The sequence below is a fragment of the Crocodylus porosus genome, unplaced genomic scaffold (genome assembly GCF_001723895.1).
Source record: "Crocodylus porosus isolate Cpor-Errol unplaced genomic scaffold, CroPor_comp1, whole genome shotgun sequence".
Classification (NCBI taxonomy): Eukaryota; Metazoa; Chordata; order Crocodylia; family Crocodylidae; genus Crocodylus; species Crocodylus porosus.
Genome location: NW_017728917.1, coordinates 35,885,608 through 35,903,691, shown reverse-complemented (window position 1 = coordinate 35,903,691; position 18,084 = coordinate 35,885,608). Strand labels below are relative to the sequence as shown.

Genomic DNA, 18,084 nt, shown 5'->3' with positions numbered 1-18,084 from the left:
ACAGCAGCCACAAAGGGGTCTGACTTAACGACTGTTCTTCTTTCTCCTGGCAGCTGGTATGTATGCTCACCAAGTTCAGTTGGGGATTTATGCCAAAGGCTTGGCTTGCTGACAGTTCCCCAGCACAGGAGATACCTCACTGTGACCAAGAGACTGGGCAAATCTTGGAGGGGCTTGCAACAAAAACAGGATAAAGCCAGTGCTGCTGGTAGCCAGCCTCAGCCGCCCTGAAGCCATGAATAAACAAGCAGCTATTAGCTGTTGCTGAAGTGAGAGAAAGTCACCTTCCTGCAGGTCAGCATTTCAACACCGGGCACCCATTTCTGAGACCCCCCACTTCTCTGGTTTAGCTTTTAAAAAAAGTAGCCCAATGCATCATCCGAGGGTGCAAGTCCCTCTCCTACTGCAGAGCTCTAGGCTCAGAGACCAGAGCCAGGCAGAAACAAATGCAGCGCCACTCTGTACAAGAGTCTAAATGCTGAAAGGGGTCACCTTTGTTCTACATGGCTCAAGTACAGCAGTGATCAACTCACCTACTGTTACATCATGCACATCTCCTAAAGCAAACTGAGCACAGGAAGACAGGTCAAGTCATACTGCTGAGACCAGACTGGTCAGAGGTCTGTTCCTGTGGGAAGACAAGGCAGCAAAGGGTACTTGGTGCCCTGTCCCTCAGCCCACGCACTGCCCCAGACTGATCTCAAGCCTAAGGAACACTGCTTATTTACATAACACCAAGACATTCAATTTGGGGCAAGTTCCAGCTCCTCCCTTATGGCATGATGTCCTCAGTAAAGCCAGGCTTGACTAACTTTGCCCAAAGAAAGTTATCCCCTGCCAAGGACAAGCAGGAGGGGCCAAAACTCCCAGAGCTCCACCTTCCGTAGGCAGGAAGCAAGTTCTTCATGACATCTCTGCCATAAATCCCAACCCTGTGCTGCTCCCTTTAATCTCCCCTCAGCCTCCACTGGATGATCCCAGCCCTGCTGTGAGGAAGGGCTCCACCATGTTAGCAGCAGATACCTGGTTAGAGGACTTTCTCCCTCAGAGATGAGGTACAGCACAGCTGGAGGCCAGAGAGGAAAGGGGCCAAAGCAAGGCTGTCATGGCACAGCGCTCCCCATAGACACAGATCTCTCTGCCCATAACTGTTGTAAACAGGTCTGGCAGCTGCACTTTCTTTTTTGTGGGTAGGAGTGAGCAGGCAGCTGCAGGAGGGGTAGGCAAGAACCAAGGAGGCCTGATGTTCTCCTTCATTCCAAATGCTGTCACTTGCCTCCCACACCCAGTGTACAATCAACACAAGCAAATGCCACCTAGGTTCTGGCAAGTTGGATGGACAGCGAGACAGAGACAGCAGGGCATACAAATGAGGGGATGGTTTAATGACAAACCGAACTTAGAAGTGTCTATCCCAAAGCTCCAGCTGTAACAGAACTGTGCAGACAGAGGCAGGAGGGAGTTTTGGGTTAGGAGCTTTCACCAATCTGCGCATTGCTAGCTGCTGCCATCCTCTTCAGGGGGATGATACAGATGCTGTTCTTGGCTTCTTTGATTCGCCACCAGCGGCCCAACCTGAACAAGAGATACCCCGAGTCTGTGTTTCACCACCCCAGGAACTTGCCAGGCAGAAGTCCCAAGATACCACTTGCTGCCAGTGCTAGCTCCCACCCCCCAAAGAAGGGCCTGGGTGTTGCAGTTTAAACAAATTCCTCCCAGCAGATCATAAGGAGCTATGCAGACTCCCAGGCACCCAGAAGGTGCCATCTCCAATCCACAAGTGGAAGTAGAAACAAGAACTTTCTCCCCTCAACCACCTCACAAACACCCATCGCTGGAAAGGCTAGACTAGAACCTCTTTGCCCTGGCAGCGTGGTTGGGGCTTCCAGCACTACACAGGGTATTTCTCTAGCCTTCTAGCCACTCCTTTGGAGGAACACGTCAGCTGGCAGGAAGGCTAAAAGAGGTTCATTTTCCACCCCCTGCCACCTGTATCCTCTACCCTGAAGGTTTCCCCCCATTCCAGTATATCACTGAACTTTTGTTGCTGCTGAGACAGTCTAAAAGCCTGACAGAAAAGTCAAATCCAACTGCCTTTTTGCCAGAAAGGCTCCTCCAGGCCATGACCTATGGGGAGACCATACCGAAACCCTTTCCAGGGGTGCTGCAGCGTGGGTAATGCTGGGGCCAGGTTCAAGTGCCCCAATTGCCTCCTACAGAGGCAGGCTGGGAAGCAGCTGCAGCTGGAGCCTGATCTGAGTCCACATGCTTCTCCTGGAAAGAGATGCACTGAAGGGGACAAGGAGAAAACCAAGATCTCTGCTCATTACTCTGCTCCTGCCTGCTTTAAGACTTGTCTGATGAGTATAGAGGCAGGAAAATGTGGCAGCACCCCAGCTGAGAAGCACAGAGGTAAGCTGAAGAAGCCCAACACTTGTGGAGGGTGTCCTGACTGAGAAGGTGGAGAACTGCCCTAAGGGCACAAAGGCAGCCAATACCTGTGCTCCTGCCCGATTCCAGCCACCAGGAAGTCCCCCGTGTTTGAGAACTTCAAGCTGTTGACAAAGCCCACCTGAAAGAGAGAGAGGCCCCGAGGATAAGCTCCAAGAGGCAAGGGCCACTATAGGCTAGGACTGTTGATCAGCTATGGTGGTTGGTGCCCCAGGTGGTAATGCTATCCCAGTCTGGCATGTAAGGAGTCTTTGCGGCTCCCCTGGGGTGCTTTGAAGGCTTCAGGCATGAAGTAGGAGGGAGCCTCTCTGGACACATTCCTGTGCTCAGTAACACCTGCCCCCCCTTGCCCCACACTTGTCTGGAGATGGGGAACCTGTGTATGAAGGACCTTCCCTTCCTGTATGCTCTCTCTGCTCCCCTGCCAGGCCAGATCGAGCCTTGGCACCAGTGTGCCCACGCCTTTTCCTTACCAGGGGGATGTCGAAGAGCAGCTCCAGCTTGCGGAATCCCTCGTTGCACTTCCACAGCCTCACACTGGCGCTGCATGAGCCTGTGACAGAGTGGCGGATGAGGACTGCACAGGGCACCCCCAGCAGCCCCTTTGGTTCTGGCTGGGCCCCTCCCCACTGAGGCACCTGCCTTCTCAGACTACACCTATCTCCTGCTTATAGAGGGCCTGGGACACTGACAGTATCCAAAAATAGCACCCCACAAGCCTCAGGGCCCCCTCCCCTCACAACATGAACAGGAGCTGCTGGGCAGGCACTGGGACCCGTCTGGGCATCAGGATGAATGCAGCCCTGTACAGGATCAATAGCAAGTGGACACACATAGCTGGAAGAGGGGAATTGGGTGAAGCAACACATAGAAATGACAGGTCATCACACCCTGTCTCTGCAGAGGCCCTGCTGGTATCACCAGAAACTTTCCCCACCACCCAAGAGGGATCACATCCCTGTTCAGAGCTCACCAGTCAGTTCCTGTGTCATGCACCTGAGGCCAACTCAAGCTTGCTGCCCTCTTCTTTTCATATTCTCCTCCCATCCTGCTCCCATCACTCCTCTCTCATGGGGGTGGGGAATATTTCTTCACTCAGTTAGCTTCTAAGTTGGACTGTGGCCCAGAAACACTGATGACCTAGCTAGCCGAGCTAACCCCCAAGCAAGGATCAGGGACTGGCTGAGAAGTAGCTGAGCCCAACAGCAGGGAGGGTTATCCTCTCAGAACCTAGGCAAGAGCTAAGAGGGCCTGTTTTCCTTACAGGAGAGAGGGAACAATGAGGAAGCGCCTTCTCCTCCAACTCATACCTTTGCCCACACACTGCTGCTCTCAGGTGCCTTCTTTTAGAAGCCTGTTGAATTTGGCTATTTACTGACTGACACTGTGGTCTGCCCAGGCTCAGAACAGTTCAGGTACAACCAAACTGTGTTAGGCAGGTGGGAGCCTGTGTCAAGCTAATCATAGAAAGTTATGGTTGGAAGGGACCTCAGGAGGTCATCTAGTCTACCTCCTCCTCAAAACCAGGAGCAGCCCCAACTAGATCATGCCAGCTCTTCTTGCCAGAACCCATGCCACAGGTAGAAGAGCAGGCACAGTCTGTTGCTCTGCAGGCACCCTGGGGCTGATTGGGAGATGCAAGCCCAGGAAAGCAGAGTCATACTTGAAGCCCTGAGAGATCAGGACGCTAGATATATTCCCCAATGACATCTGACATGCAGTGACCCCAGAGCATTTCATAAGCTGCTACTCAGTGCCCTCCCCCCCGCCAGACCAACACTGTTCCAGCTTTACAGAGAGCAAGAGGATGGCACAGCATGGCACGGCACAGCACAGCACTCTGCCCAAGGCCGAAGGAAAATCTTGGGTCTCTCAACTCCAAACTGGCCCTCAAGTGGTGGGAGGGGGTGGGGGGGCATCCTTCCCCTGACCCCCTCCCTCCCCCTGCATAGCCCCCAGCCCAGAGCAACAGCAAAAGCGAGGGTCTCACAGCGCGAGGCACCTGTAGCTACAACGTCACTGTTCAGCATGGCAGCCACTGAGGAGATCCAATACGGCTGCTCCAGTCCCTGGGTACCATGGTTACTGTGTGCTTGCCTCACAGTTGCTAGTGGTTTCTTTTTTGAAAGACCCCAAAGGGCAACAGACCTGCAAGAAGAAACAGCTGGTGAGGCCAGAGAGTGGCCCCAGGGTTTAAAGTGCCAGGATGCCACAGCCCCGGCACAGGTACTCACCCATCATCTGCACCAGATACCATGTGCTCCTCATTGATCAGCTGGACGCAGTCAATGGAGCCCCTGGGAAGAAAGGGAGCAAGGAAAAGGGACTTTGTTTAGTCTTCCTTTCCTGGTCCAAACTCTTTCCCTGCAGATGCCAGAGCCCTAGACTAGCTTGTTCTGATGCAACTCCTAAAAAGGAGAAGGCACTACCTGTGCACAGTGCCAGCTCCCACTGACACACTCAGCATGTTCCTTAAGAGGCCTCCCTGACAGACACTTATGAGGAGACACAGCCCAAGAAACACTAGCCTTCCCTGGGTTTTCTCCAAGAAGTACAGATCTCCCCTTTTTACTGACTGATCCCAACAAGACATCTAACTCTGACTCCCAGTTATGTCCTGGAATCAGTCCATCTGGCACAGCCTGGCCCTGTTCCACTATATGCTGCTCAGACATGGGAACATGGCCAGAGTTCCCAAGACCCTGGAAGCACTCCAGCAAGCTCAAAGCAAAAGTCCCATGAATCAGGTGGTACTGCTGATATAACCAAGGGCTAGCACGTTCCATCTGCATCACATGCCACTCAATGGTCAATGCATGTGCTAAAGGAGGATGCTGTAGTCATGACGTCCACCACCCCCAGCTTGAGAGGAACTGAGTGTAATAATGGGCTAATGGGAGTCCAGACCCTCATCCCATCTCTGCAGCATGGCACAGGCAGGGGCACTAAGATGCAACTAGCAGGGAGACTGCTGTAAGAGATGGAGAACACAAGCAGACCACAGGCATAGCATGTAACCCTAAGCAGGGGCTAGGGCTTCTCAGACCTACTGGTGCCCGTAGAACACAAGCTGAGACTCTTCAGGGATCTTCCAGATGCGGATGGTGCCATCTCTTCCACCTGATGTGACACAGCATTCCCGACTCAGGCTGTCCAGTCCTGTGATGACATCCTGGTGTCCAAACCTGTGGTCAAATAGGAAGAGGATGGAGTATGAATCCTCAGCCTGCTGTACAACTGTCAGCTCCCATGTATGTGTCCCAAGAGCACCTCAATAATTCAGGGAGCCCAGCCTGGCAGCTTCACTCTTCTCCTGCCAAAGCTCCATGGCCAAGAGAATTCCTCCCTTCATGGGCATGGCACAGCGGAGGCCTGTTGCATGTGCTCCTGGATTAGCATGGCCTTTGGCTGCACCGTATTGGGCTTATGGGCCAGGCAGTGCTGTGCAGCTCAACTGATGTGAGAGCACAGACGTCAAAGGTAGCCACACTAAGGCACTTGGCATTGAGGCAGGTTTCTGAGCCGCTGGTTACAGTCTCAGAACAGGACAACTCAGCAACACCCAAGTATTACACCACTCATTGGGCAGACGGGCGAAGAGACAGCAGCTTGGGGACCAAATAAATAAGGTGCACCCTGCTGCCCCAATTTTCTGGATGCCCTGCCCATGAATCTCAGACCTACAAAAACCCAGCTCTCCGTCTCTAGAGCCCCCTTGGAAGCTACCGAGCCTTTTCAGCTCTGCCAGCCCATGGCACAGAGGCCTCAGTTCTCACAGTGTCTCCACATAGGCGTTCTCTGCCACGTTCCAGACTTTGACGGAGCGATCATGTGAGGCACTGTACAGCTGGTGCGTGCCTTTCCGAAACGACAGGCCCTATGTGCAGGAGAGAAAGAGGACAACAGCAAGCCAGATAAGCAGACTGGCACAAAAGCAGACAGGACTACAGTATGGAGCAACTGTCAGTGGGTCAGCATTCCCCAGGGCACAGGCACACCAATGTCCCAACCCACCAGCGTCCATCCCCTCCAAGGCCAGGAAGTGCTCCCAGAAGTTAACAATATGAGCTCATCAGGACAGTCGGAACAGGGGCACATACAGCTCCTCAACCCTCCAAGGGACTAAGCTGTCAGGCACTCAACACATGTTCCCAGGGAGAAAGACAAGCTCAAAATGAGGCAAGCCAGGCAGCTTGGGTTCAAACAGGAGACCAACTCAGAATGTAATTCTTCAAGAGGACAGACAGCACTGTGAGAAGGTCCAGAAGCAGCTGCTTTCCACACCCCACTACACTCAGCCCTTCCTCATTTTCCAAAAGCCTCTCCTGGAACTAAGACAACAGAGGTCCCATGAAGGCAAGGCATCCCAAGGCACAACCTATAGAAACATGGGTCTTAAGCCAGGGGTGGGCAATTATTTGAGCCAAAAGAGCACTTAAGGAGTTTTCGTGAGCTGCTGCAACCTTGGTCAGTACCAAGCCCCCTCCCCTAGCCCGCAACAGGCCAAACTTCCCCAAGTGACTCTGCTCTAGGGCCCAACTCTGCACTGACACTGCCCAGTGATCTCAGGGTCAGTGGGTTGGGTCCAGGTGCTAGAAGGTGCCTGTACCCAGAACCATTTTTCATACTGACCCTCCCTCCCCGCAACAAGCCTCTCCCATCACACTCACCGATACAGCATCTCGATGCCCAGTGAATGTATAAAGGTGCTCGCAGGTTGCAGCCTCCCAGATCACGATCAGTTTGTTCCTGTCTCCTGTGGCCTGCCAGAGAGAGGACACTCATCCCCATCCTTACCTCAGCCCAAAGCCAGCCTTCCTGGATAACAATGGTCACATGCCCCACACAGTCAGATATACACTCTTCAGCCACCCTCACTGCTTGATGGGTATAAAGACTAATCAGTAAGAAGCTCAGAGAACAGAGCCCACGAGCAGGCAAGGTCCCAGCCAGCTTAGCTTCAACTCCAGCCAAGTTGGGTTTAGTTCCCAGATTCCTTTCATCCCTGAGAAGAGCAAAGAACTACTAGCTTCACTGTTCCTCATCTCAAGGTGGTCCTGCCAGTCTGGAGCTATTAGAACAGAGAAGATGAAGGCTGGCAAGTTTCAGCTGCAGGTCACAGACAAGATCACTACAAAGTGGTCATGGCTACCACGAAGCTTCTGGGGCAGAGAGAAGAGATGGAGTCTGACAGGCATTGCTACCAGAACATGGGCAGTTATGCACAAGCCTTCCTAGGTGCAGCTAGTATGTGACTCATGTAGAATTTAGATGGAAACACTGCCCAGCTGGGTCTGCCAGAGCCAAACCCCTCTCAGTGTTCTGCAGTGGGCCAGGAATGGAGAGTGAGTGGCAGGGCTGGGGATAAGGAGGGGTCTAGAGTCTGTAAGAATAGCCATAGCAAGAGCCAGGAATTCATGGCGGCTGAAGCCTTGAATCCCAGCACAACTGAAGACTATAATAAGCCCACTCAAAGCCAACCTGCAAGGGAGGGCCAAGCCGTTTACAATTCTTCTTACCAGGTATTTGCCATCTGAGGAGATAGCCATGCAGAGAATATGTGCCGTGTGGCCAACATGCCCTTCTGTGCCCTTCTTCGCTCCACGGATCACGTGCTCCTTCTTCCCGCTTTCCACATCCCCTGTGACACCAGATTCCACTAGTCACCTCCACCTTGCCTTTGTAGGACTAGGCTTTAGTGAGGTTACAGACTTAAATGGGCTGCTCTGTGCCAGAGACCCCAGGTACCACCTCTTAGAATGCAGAAGGAGATAAAAGAAAGATCTTCATGCCCCAGTGGGTGGAGAAGCAAAGGATGAACTGAGGAGCTAGACAAGCCACTAGTCTTCAGCCACTACATTCCACAGGAACCCCTTCCCCAGGCTCCTTATGTTACACAGCTTGCCTCACTCCTGACAAAGCACCATAGGTCTCATTTGCTGCAAACCAGGGGCAGTTCTGAGGTTTGGGGTTAACAGGCTACTTGTTCCAAGTGAATTGTTGCACTAGCTCCAGTGTATACTTCTCTTCTAACTTTACCCTCTACACCTGTGGGCTGTATCTGGCCTGCCAGACACCACCGGAAACCTGAGGGAGGACTGTGCCCTATACCGTTCCACTTTGCCATAGCCAGGGCTGTGCCAGGCAGTGCAGACTCCTCTACCCCTGCCCTCCCCACTCCACCTCCCCCTGCCCAGATTCATGTTGCTTCTGTGGCCATGCTTGCATAGCATGGGGCACAGTGCAGCATGCCACATAGCTATTCCACCCACCCACCCCACCATGATGGGCCGCTGCAGCACCACTAGTCCATGCCATTCACAGGGGGGAGCTCAGCCCAGGATAGCTCTTTACTACCATTCTCTGGAAGTGCTGGGACACACTGCCTGAACTGGACCCTGCAGTGCCCTGGCTAAGAAGGGAGGCAGAGACTCACATTTGATGATGGAGCAGTCTTTGGCCGCTGAGAAGATATACTTATCATCCGGACTGATGACCAGGCAGGTGATGGGCAGCTGGTGCCCTCGTAGCACCCTGATTTCTGCTGGATCTGGAGGTCGCAGCTGTTCATACAAAGCATCCCATTAACAAGGGCCCACACACATGCTGGCATGCTGTCCATTACTGGGGCCTCTCTTCCAGAAGAAAGCTTGTGGCGGTCCCCACTGAGCCCTTAGCAATACTGGTTCTACACCACCAGCTCTGACCTGGAATGAGCACCGTGTTCAGTTTTATGCCAGTTAGATTTGCTAAGCCGAAGTGCTCTACTGGGTTTACCTCAGGAATACACTGCTTTACACCACAAATGATTCTGGCCCATTGTTTTCTGCTGTGAAACAGCACCATGCAAGGTCTATGGTTCTTCAAGCCACTTTATACACTGCACAGGGGTCCCTATAGCTGGCAAACTGAATTATGCAAAGGCTCTCAGCCATAGTCTAGGCCTTCCCAGAACCAAGCAATAGGGCACTCTGTACAATTTTATAAGGCACAGGAAAAAGTGAGTGCTGTGCCTGGTAAGGTGAGTGAACCAGATATATCAGTTTCCCTAAAAGGAAACAAAACCAAAAGCTGAATAGGATTGGAGAACCTTATCTAAAATGATGAGGTAAGGAATTTGAGGACTGGACAATTTAGGATGAGAAAGTTACAAAAGCAATGGACAAACAAAGGAGCAGTGTGTATTCATGCTGCTACTCTAGGAAGATGGAGGGCAGCCGTGGAATTTCTGCTCGACTAGCAGGAAAGCCAGAAACAAATGTCCCATGCACCCAGAGGAGGACCCGAAGCCAGTGCCACCAAAGGTCACTGCTGTAACTACTAAAGAAACCACTTGTCAGGTCATATTACAGGGAGGAAGCTTGTAATAGTGTGTAGGGGTTACTATTAAAGTTCACTTGATGCCAAAAATCAGACAAGGGGCTGTGTCAATCCTTGGGGGCTCTGGCAAGAAGAAACCTATTGGTAACAGTCTCTGGACTTCCATTTGCTGTTGACTTCACTGGGAGCAGAAAGAGGACAGGACCACTGACCTTTTAAATACAGACACTCACCTGTAGAACCGTAGCCCTTTTAAGTATTTAAGATGCTTCTACCCCGACTCCCCACATCAACATGGTGACCAAGCACAGCTGACATGAAGGCCAAACAGAGTTATGACCCTAACCTCACAGAAGAGGAACAGAAGCATGATACAGCTCAAGGGTCACTCAGGGAAGCTGAAGCAGAGCAAAGAAAATCTAAACCTCAGATCTGGACCATCTTCCCCACCTCTACTAACAGGATCTCCAGTTCCACTGAAGAGTACACTCATAGATGGCTGTAGATGGCAGGAAAACAACTGATCTCAAAAAACAGAGATGGTACCAGTCAGGAAGGGCAAACTCAGGGCAAGGCACAGGCAAACAGCTTTGCTCCCCTCCCTGGCCCAGCAGCTGAGGTCTCTGCAGTGGAGCTTTCAGGGGGGAGCTTTGCAAACTTACATCTTTGGCGATCAGTCGCTGCAGTTTTCCCTTTTGTTCAAGCTGTTGAGGGGAGAACAAGTTAGATGTGAGCAGAAAAGGCACAGACCCTCAGCCCCTATGCTCCAGAGAGGGGTCTTTGCCATTAAGAAGTGGGGAACAAGGACAGCTTAATTACCAAGATGACTGGAAACTTCAGATTGCTAAGGGTGGAAGTGAGATGCCCAGCTGCCCCATGGATAGAGTGCCAATGGGCATGTCTTGTAAGGAACAAGTTCCAAGCTTATTAGCCCATGGGCTGCTAGGGCAAATGGCTTTTGGAAGGTACAGGCACGAAACCTGACAGTGGAGAAATCTGGGGGTGGATCTCACTTGGTCCTCATGTGCTTTAATTAGAAGAGAGCTGTTCCAGGGATTGAACAGCTCAGTTTAGCAGAGAAAATGACCCCAATGCACAAAATAGTTGTCTGCTTTAGCATCAGACAGTGTATATCAGTTTGAGAGAAGACTGAGACACACTGCCCTGGAATCCCCTCTCCTTGCTCCAGCTACTTACCTCTGCTCTGGCCAGCTACAGAAGCTAGGGGCTTATACAGGGGTCAAATGCAGAGAATCTGCTCCCTCCCACATGTCGGACTCCTCAAGGCAGGCGCTCAGAGTAGGCTGTGGAGACTCCCAAGGAGTGTGCAAGGGGAAGCCAGCTTGTGCAAGTAGAGAACTTCTGCACCTACCAGCTTTCCTCCCCTACGCAGCTTACTCACCACATCTTCTTTCAGGCGGCCAGCCACCAATTCCTCCTTGAAAGCTTCCTCTTCAGCCTTTTCTTCCTCTGTCCAAGATATGCAGAGAGACAGACTTAAGGCACAGAGTAAGGGAGGTTGGGGGTAGCAAGACAATAAAACAAGGACTTCTGTACACTGATCCCTATTCACTGCATCCCTCATTAGGCAGTCAACTCCAGACTTAAGTCTCACCTTAAGTGGGGGCAAGGGATAGCAGCCTACACTTGCCATATATGAAAACACCCAATGCTCTGCCATTTTAAGCAGGTGAATTTTCATTAAAAAACAAAACAAAACCAAAAAAACCCAAAACACACTCTAGCAGTTTTAAATGAAGCACCTGCTAACAGACACTCCTGTTTTTATTTGGTAGCTTGCTATGGTCAAGAGACAATTTGTCTTGTCCATAGAGACAGAACTTGGGTGTCAAGCAGATGAAAGCCAAACCTTCATGCTCATTACTTTTTCCTCTCCCAGAGTTGTCCCCATTTTAAGCCAGAGCTGAAATGCAGACATTGAGAAGCAGAGTGCCTTGTCCAAGATCTCCCAGCAAATTAGTAGCAGATTTAAGGCCAGAACGTCTCTCTGCCCAACATCTCCCCCACATTCTTATTAAGCATTTCAGAATAAGGTCCTTTTAGCAACAGTACATTCACAGTCATTCAGCGCAAGCTATCTATGCTTACTCTTAAACTGTTTCAAAAAGCTGCACTGCTCCTACGTGAAGAGTTCTGAGCACACAGAGCTTCTCAGACATGCTGGACAAGTCTTGTACACCTGGCAAGTGCTGAGTTCAGGTCCTGGAACTGCACCCATTCTCTGCCTCCCCCAAAAGCCTCTGGAGAGTGACAACCTTGGATGCTTGGGAGCTGCTCTGCAATTTGTGAATAATGTATGCCAGCCTGGTTCCTACAGCTACACTGTGCAAACAGGACTTAAGACAACTACACAGTTTGGGAAAGCAGGCAGAAAGACAAGTAACAGCTAAACATACACCACTGCTCTGAAAACATCTGAGAGGTATTAAGGGATAATGCTCAGCCTATGCACTCAGTTTCCTACCGGTCTGTGGCTGACTAAGGGCCAGGGCAGTGAACAGAAGAAGAACTGGAGGGGAGGACTGTAAAGCACTCTTCTCAAGGTAGGAATGGAGGCAACTGTTTGGGGGAAAACCAGGCTGAGACATGGAGCCCATTTTTTGTATCTGAAGAAGTGAGGCCTGCCTAAACTACCATGAGGAAAGGCAAGCCAACATTATAGGAAGGGTTAAACTTATGAGATTTGGCCACCACCCTCTATTTAAGATCTCCATTTGAAATGGCTGTAAGACTAGGAGAGTTAAGCCCCCATTTCCACCCAGAACAAAAGGCAGTTGAAAGGCCACTCAGGAAGTCAATAGCTCTAGGCAGAAGGATTTAGCAAGGTATAGTTTGAGAAAAAGCTTGAGGATGGGGGTGGAGAAGGACACAGCAAGAAAGACAGAAGCTTCACCCAAACAGCACTGAATAACCCTGGGAGAAGCCTGCAGAGAGGTTTTTGAGGCCTATGTCCACGCTACCAAAGGCTGCTCTTGCCACAGCATAAAAAGAGCTGGGCCCCATGGTATGGGGGCAGCTTTGCCAGAAGGAGGATCCTTTCCTGCCATCACAGATACCCCAATTCCCACCCCCCCAGCCCATTTTCTTCTGACAGCTGCGGCTGTGTAGAAGAGAGGGAGAGGGCAGGGGGGAGTTGCTGGCAGAACCAAGTCAGCCATGATAAAGATTTTTTTGGACAGTACCAATGGCCGATTATTAGCCAGCCATATTGGCCAATACCAATCTGATAGCTGATATGCAGCTTGGAGAGCAGCATCCAGCGTACATCGGGGGAGTGGGGAGAAGGGGCATGGCAGGGGCAGATGGAGGCCCACTCACAGTGAGGGAAGGGAATGGGGCAGGGCACAGGTCAGAGCTATGGGTGGCTTGTGAGAGGGGCACAGGACTGGGTGTCTCCCCACTGCTGCATGCACCCCTGGGGGGGCATGCCCCCCCCCCAATTTGGGCACAGGGCAAAGGCAGGGTGCCCACTGTGGGCTTGGGGCCAGAGGCTACACTGGCTTCTTCCCCATGGGAGAGGGGGGCCAGGTAGTGGTGATGCTGGGATGGGGGGGGCTATGGCGAGTACTGGGGTGGCTGTAGCCCACCCTGTAGCCCCCCGTAACAGTGCCACCACTGCCTGCCCACACCACCCCAAACGCAGCCCTGGTCCAGCCCCCTCACTGGGAAGAGGCTCTTGCTGTGGGCACCCACCCTCACCCTGTGTACAAATTGGGGGGGGGGGTACATGTTCTCCATGACTCCACCAGGGGTGCGCACAGTAGCAGAGAGATGCCCCACCTCCCCACCCCACAAATGAGTTACCTACAGCTCCTGTGTCAGCTGGGCAGCCCCTGCCCCACCATGGCGGTCTTGATCTGCACCCCCCCTCCCACGCCCCTTCCCTCCTGCACAGACATATTGCCAGGAGGCTGCTCTCCAAGCCACAAGGCTGTGTTCCTGGCTGCGTGCATGCATTTACACAGCATTTATCAGCGACATTATTAGCCATAACAGCCAAAAAAAGCTGACTGTCAATAAATGTCAATTTTCTATTTAATCAATGCCAATCTGATATGCCACCAATATACCGGTGCACCCTTATTACAGGCTTGTGTGTCCCCAGCTGATAGAGCTGTGTAAACCTCTCCAATACAAGCACAGTTCCAAGCCTGTCTCTGATGGTTTAAAACCTTCTGCTTAGTTGGATTTCTACATTCTTGCAAGGAAACCATGCCACCAAACCCTGGACTCCAGAACAGCCTACAAGACTGCAAGCTTTGGCCAGCTCTCGGGACTGAAAGGGACTGTACTACATATATGCACAGACTGCCGTTTTAAAACTGTCTGAATAGCTTTGTGCCTAGTACTTTGATCTTAAAGCTACCTGGTCAGTCTATTCACTGCTACTCAGACTCCCAAAGAGAAACCCACACATGCCAAACTCAATCACAGCCCAGACAGTCATGGCCGATGCACAGAGTGCAGTAACCTAGGGCCTGGTCAAAGAGGGAGAACCAGGATGTGGTACTGCACAGAGAAGCACTCAAAAACTAGGAAAAGAGCTGCCTCCATGCCAGACTGTTCCAAGAAGAAATGGTGACTGATTTACAACAGGCATCATAGCTAAACTACGAAGAGCTTTCCCTTTAGACTCCTCAGGCACCACACACAGCACAACTGCTGTGATGTATAAAAACCAAGCCTTACATTTTATACTCATGTAACAGCAGTGAAGTGCCATGTTCAGGAAAGTAAGCAAAGAAGGAAGTTACAAATACACAGGAGGCAGTATCTCATTTCCTTTACATGCCTAACAGTTTGAATTAACAAACTATGCTTTGCCATAGATTAATTCGGATCAAACAATTCAGACTCAGAAATCCTTGGGGAACACAGCCTCATCTTTCTATATTGTTTCCAAAAGCGAGTTTCATCAAGTTAGATCAGTCCAGCACGACATCTCCAAGTAGCACAGAAGACCATTTTCTCCATGTGAAAACCAAGGATAAGGCACAGCCAGACGGCGGCCCACTAAGCGCACTCTCCCCTAACACCCCCTACACCACCCAAGCTTATCAGGTGCTCACCCTGCTGACGAAGCTGTTCCAGGTAAAGTTTGGCTAATCTCAGCTTCTTTTCCTGAGCTGTCTCCTCGATCTCCTCTTCCGCCTCATTGTCTCTCTTCCGCTTTCCAGATAACGCAGGGCTAGAAAGAGCAGAAAACGAAGGGGGACAATTACACACAGGAATAATTTTCCCCTCTCTACTCATACTGACTGTACCCCAGACATGCTTTGCTACCTGATGCCCAGCCAAGGCAAACTGCCTAGAGGGACCTTCAAACACAGGGCAGCTGAAGTACATAAAAATCCCCATTGGCCTTTTTTAAAACGCCGGAAGATGACATTTCTACCCAACATGTGTCATGTCAGCAGTTACACACTGATGTGGGAAGTGTTTCCACAGCACCCTGTGCTTAGGCCTAATGTTGAGACAGTCTCCTCTACACCCTTCCACCCGGCAGGGCCCATAAGAGCCTGGCCTGGAATCAAGCCCCGGCTGCAACCTTGATGGGGGGAGGCAGCGGCTTCTCCAGGCTTCCCTGGCTGCCAGGCCAGGGCTCAGGGCAGAGCCGCCCCAGCGCCGGATTCTGCGCCCGGGGGCTTGTCACATCACCCTCGTGCCAGGGCAGAGAGAAGCCGGACTAGAAGGGAGCTGCGGAGCCCCTGCCCAAGGGGGCCGAGCACAGGGGGAGGGGGGGAGGAGCGCGGGCACGGCCCGGCCTGGGCCCTCTCTCTGGCGGTATCACCCTGGGGGCCGCAGCCCTGCCCTGCCCGCCACAGCACGGGGACGCGCGGCGCTACCTCTCAACGTCCGAGTCGCTGGAGATCTCCTCGTCGAGCTTGGCGGCGGCGACCTTCTGCCGGGGCCTCTCCCCCGCGCCAGGGAGCTGCGGACCGAGCGCGGGGTCAGCGCGGCGCCGGGCAGGGGCGGCCGCTCCCCGAGCCCGAGTCCCCAGTCCCCAGTCCCCGCCGGCCCTACCTTGCGCCGCTTGCGCCCGACCCCGCCCGCGGCCGCCTCCTGCTGCTGCTTCTTCCTGCCCGTCGCCGCCATGCCCCGACCCCAGCCCAGCTCCAGCCCCGCGCACCCGCACGTGGCGCCCCAAGCCGCGGTCCCGCGCCCTCCCATTGGGCAGAGCCGTCTCCGGCCCCGCCCCTCACTCCTCCGCCATTGGTTGGGACAGCTGCCGGGGGCGGGCGGTCCAGCCTAGCTTTTTGCGTTTCCGTTCCGGCCTCTCCTCCCTCCCCCATAGGATAGCGCTTCCTTTGGGCCCCGCCTCCTCATCTCCTACTGGCGGCCTGCGCTGTCCGTCCAAACTGTCTCTGCCATCAGGGAGACTCCCTCGAAGGGGCGGGATTTTTCCGGCGGAGGCGCGCTGCGCTCTGTCGGGCTGCTGGTACGTGCGCGCCATGAGGGTGCAGGAGCCTTTGGCGGCCTGCGGGGGGCGGCGCGGCCCTGCTGTGGCAGCGGAGGGGCCGTGTAGGGCCTGGGCCGCGGCTGCGCAGCACTGGATGGAGGCCCAGGCCCGGCTCTGAGCAGTGGCTGGAGCCCAGGGTGGGAGCGATGACCCTGGTCCCAGTTTGGCCTCGAAGCGCCTGCTGCCCAGAGGGACATCATCTGACCTGGAGCCTCAGCCAGCGATGCTGGGGAGGCTGGAGCGTGGTGGGTGGTGCTGGCTGCTGGTCATAGCTGGAGCTGACCTGATGTGATGCAGCCTGGCCCCATCAGGGTGCGAGCCGGTGGGGGGCTGCCTTGCCCGCAGCAGGGCCACAGATTAGCCCTGCACCCTCCTGTCCCCAGGTTGCTGCTCTGCTCCCTGCCCTCTCCAGAGGCAGGTGCAGTGGTGCACTTGCGCCCCTCTTTGATTCCTGCTCCAGCCAAATTGCAAACCAGCTGCCTTCGTTTGAGCTGCCATGAGAGCATCAACTGAATTCGTGGCTCATTAAAATCTTCCTGCTTCCTAAACTCTGTGTTGGGCACTGGGAACAAAGCCGTCTCCTTTTTGATGGTCTTCCTGTTCCACCAGTCGAGCTAGCTTATCTTCTGCAGTGCTGCTTCCTGTCAGCTGCTCCTGATAATGGAGCTCTGCAGACAATGTTTAACCCGTTCCAGTGAAGTTATATTTGTTTTTTTTCTTTAATGTTAAACTGAATAACATAGCCCTAGGTCTCTAGCATATTAGTAAAGCTTCTTGTTTCTCTTTACCTGGAGAAAAATAGGTACTGCATTATATGGAAGAATGCTCCACACTGTCTGGACCCCCCTTTTCAAAATCCTAGATCCACTCATGTCTGTCCCCGTCCCCGATCTCCCTTTTACCGCACACAAGGGCTGTCTGTGCCATTAACGACGCCTGTGTTGCAGATTGGCCACCCCTGCCATAAATGATTGTCCACCTTGGTGGACAAGACCTCCACCATATCCCTCACAGACTAAGGACAGTCATTAAATGTTAGTGGGCAGCATAGTTTTGAGGCAATTGATCATCAGCCTGTTAACCAGTTGGACTCTGCTGAATGGAGCCCTTTGCCTGTCAGCTTTTAAATAGCTAGAAAACTGTTCAGGCAAATGAAAATAGACCTTTTAGTAGAGGCCTAATAAGTCTCTTTAAGAGAAAGATGTATAGGAAAGTACACTGCATATGTTTCTTTACCCGGCTTTTTTATGTTCTGCTTTTTGTCTGAGGTCACAGAATAGAGAGGGCCATCGGCTTCATTTGCTTCAAAAGCCAGTCTCCAAATGGAGTGTTTGAAGGTCTAATTTTTATCTGCTCAGCTAAAGGAATATAAGTTTTAGGAAACTTACTTTTTCCCAGTACCCCTGAGAGCAATTTCAAACCAGTTCTTCAGCGGTCATTGCAAGGTGTCAATTAGCCAAGATTTAGCACTGAGAAATGTAACATAGGAGCCTCCTTATTTTTGGTCTTGCCATTAATTGGATCTTCCTAGACTAGGTGGTGCTCAGTAGTCCATAAATTAACTTCTTTCCTTGCCAGTGCACTTAAAACGGCAAAGCTAACATGTTTAACGATTTCTTTGCCTCCGTCTTCCTGAGTAGGGACCAAAACAGCCACCTCCCTGCTGGGCCCCCCTCGGGCCCCGGGGGAGGCACACCTGGGCCACGGGTTAGCAAGGATGTAGTTAGGGAGCTTCTGGAGGGGTTGGATGTATTCAAGTCAGCCGGCCCGGATGATCTCCACCCTAGAGTTCTAAAGGAACTGGCCGAGGTCATTCCAAGTCCCCTGGCACA

The 18,084-nt window shown here is 52.5% G+C and overlaps 2 protein-coding genes across 3 annotated transcripts in view; one reads left to right on the top strand and one right to left on the bottom strand.

Annotated features, from left to right (window-relative positions):
- RRP9 (ribosomal RNA processing 9, small subunit (SSU) processome component, homolog (yeast)) overlaps nt 1–15,909 on the bottom strand; it is a 16,156-nt gene extending 247 nt beyond the window's left edge. Inside the window, exons 1-15 of one of the 2 annotated variants that reach the window (XM_019537087.1) lie at nt 15,817–15,909; nt 15,639–15,724; nt 14,862–14,980; nt 11,174–11,241; nt 10,434–10,475; nt 8,888–9,014; nt 7,971–8,092; nt 7,122–7,214; nt 6,228–6,328; nt 5,502–5,636; nt 4,686–4,748; nt 4,442–4,599; nt 2,925–3,004; nt 2,499–2,572; nt 1,469–1,575 (exon numbers count right to left, since the gene is read on the bottom strand). In XM_019537087.1, the coding sequence (XP_019392632.1) occupies nt 1,470–1,575; nt 2,499–2,572; nt 2,925–3,004; nt 4,442–4,599; nt 4,686–4,748; nt 5,502–5,636; nt 6,228–6,328; nt 7,122–7,214; nt 7,971–8,092; nt 8,888–9,014; nt 10,434–10,475; nt 11,174–11,241; nt 14,862–14,980; nt 15,639–15,724; nt 15,817–15,888 (1,446 nt within the window). In that variant the 5' untranslated portion in view covers nt 15,889–15,909 and the 3' untranslated portion in view covers nt 1,469. Of the gene's footprint in view, nt 1–1,364; nt 1,576–2,498; nt 2,573–2,924; nt 3,005–4,441; nt 4,600–4,685; nt 4,749–5,501; nt 5,637–6,227; nt 6,329–7,121; nt 7,215–7,970; nt 8,093–8,887; nt 9,015–10,433; nt 10,476–11,173; nt 11,242–14,861; nt 14,981–15,638; nt 15,725–15,816 lie in introns of those variants that run through there. The other variant, XM_019537088.1, reaches the window with a different exon arrangement.
- Nucleotides 15,910–16,151: 242 nt separating this feature from the next.
- The window catches only part of PARP3 (poly(ADP-ribose) polymerase family member 3), a 21,471-nt gene continuing 19,538 nt past the window's right edge, over nt 16,152–18,084 (top strand). The window contains exon 1 of the mRNA XM_019537084.1: nt 16,152–16,231. The gene's annotated coding sequence lies outside the window, so the exon portion shown is untranslated. The remainder of the gene's footprint in view (nt 16,232–18,084) is intronic.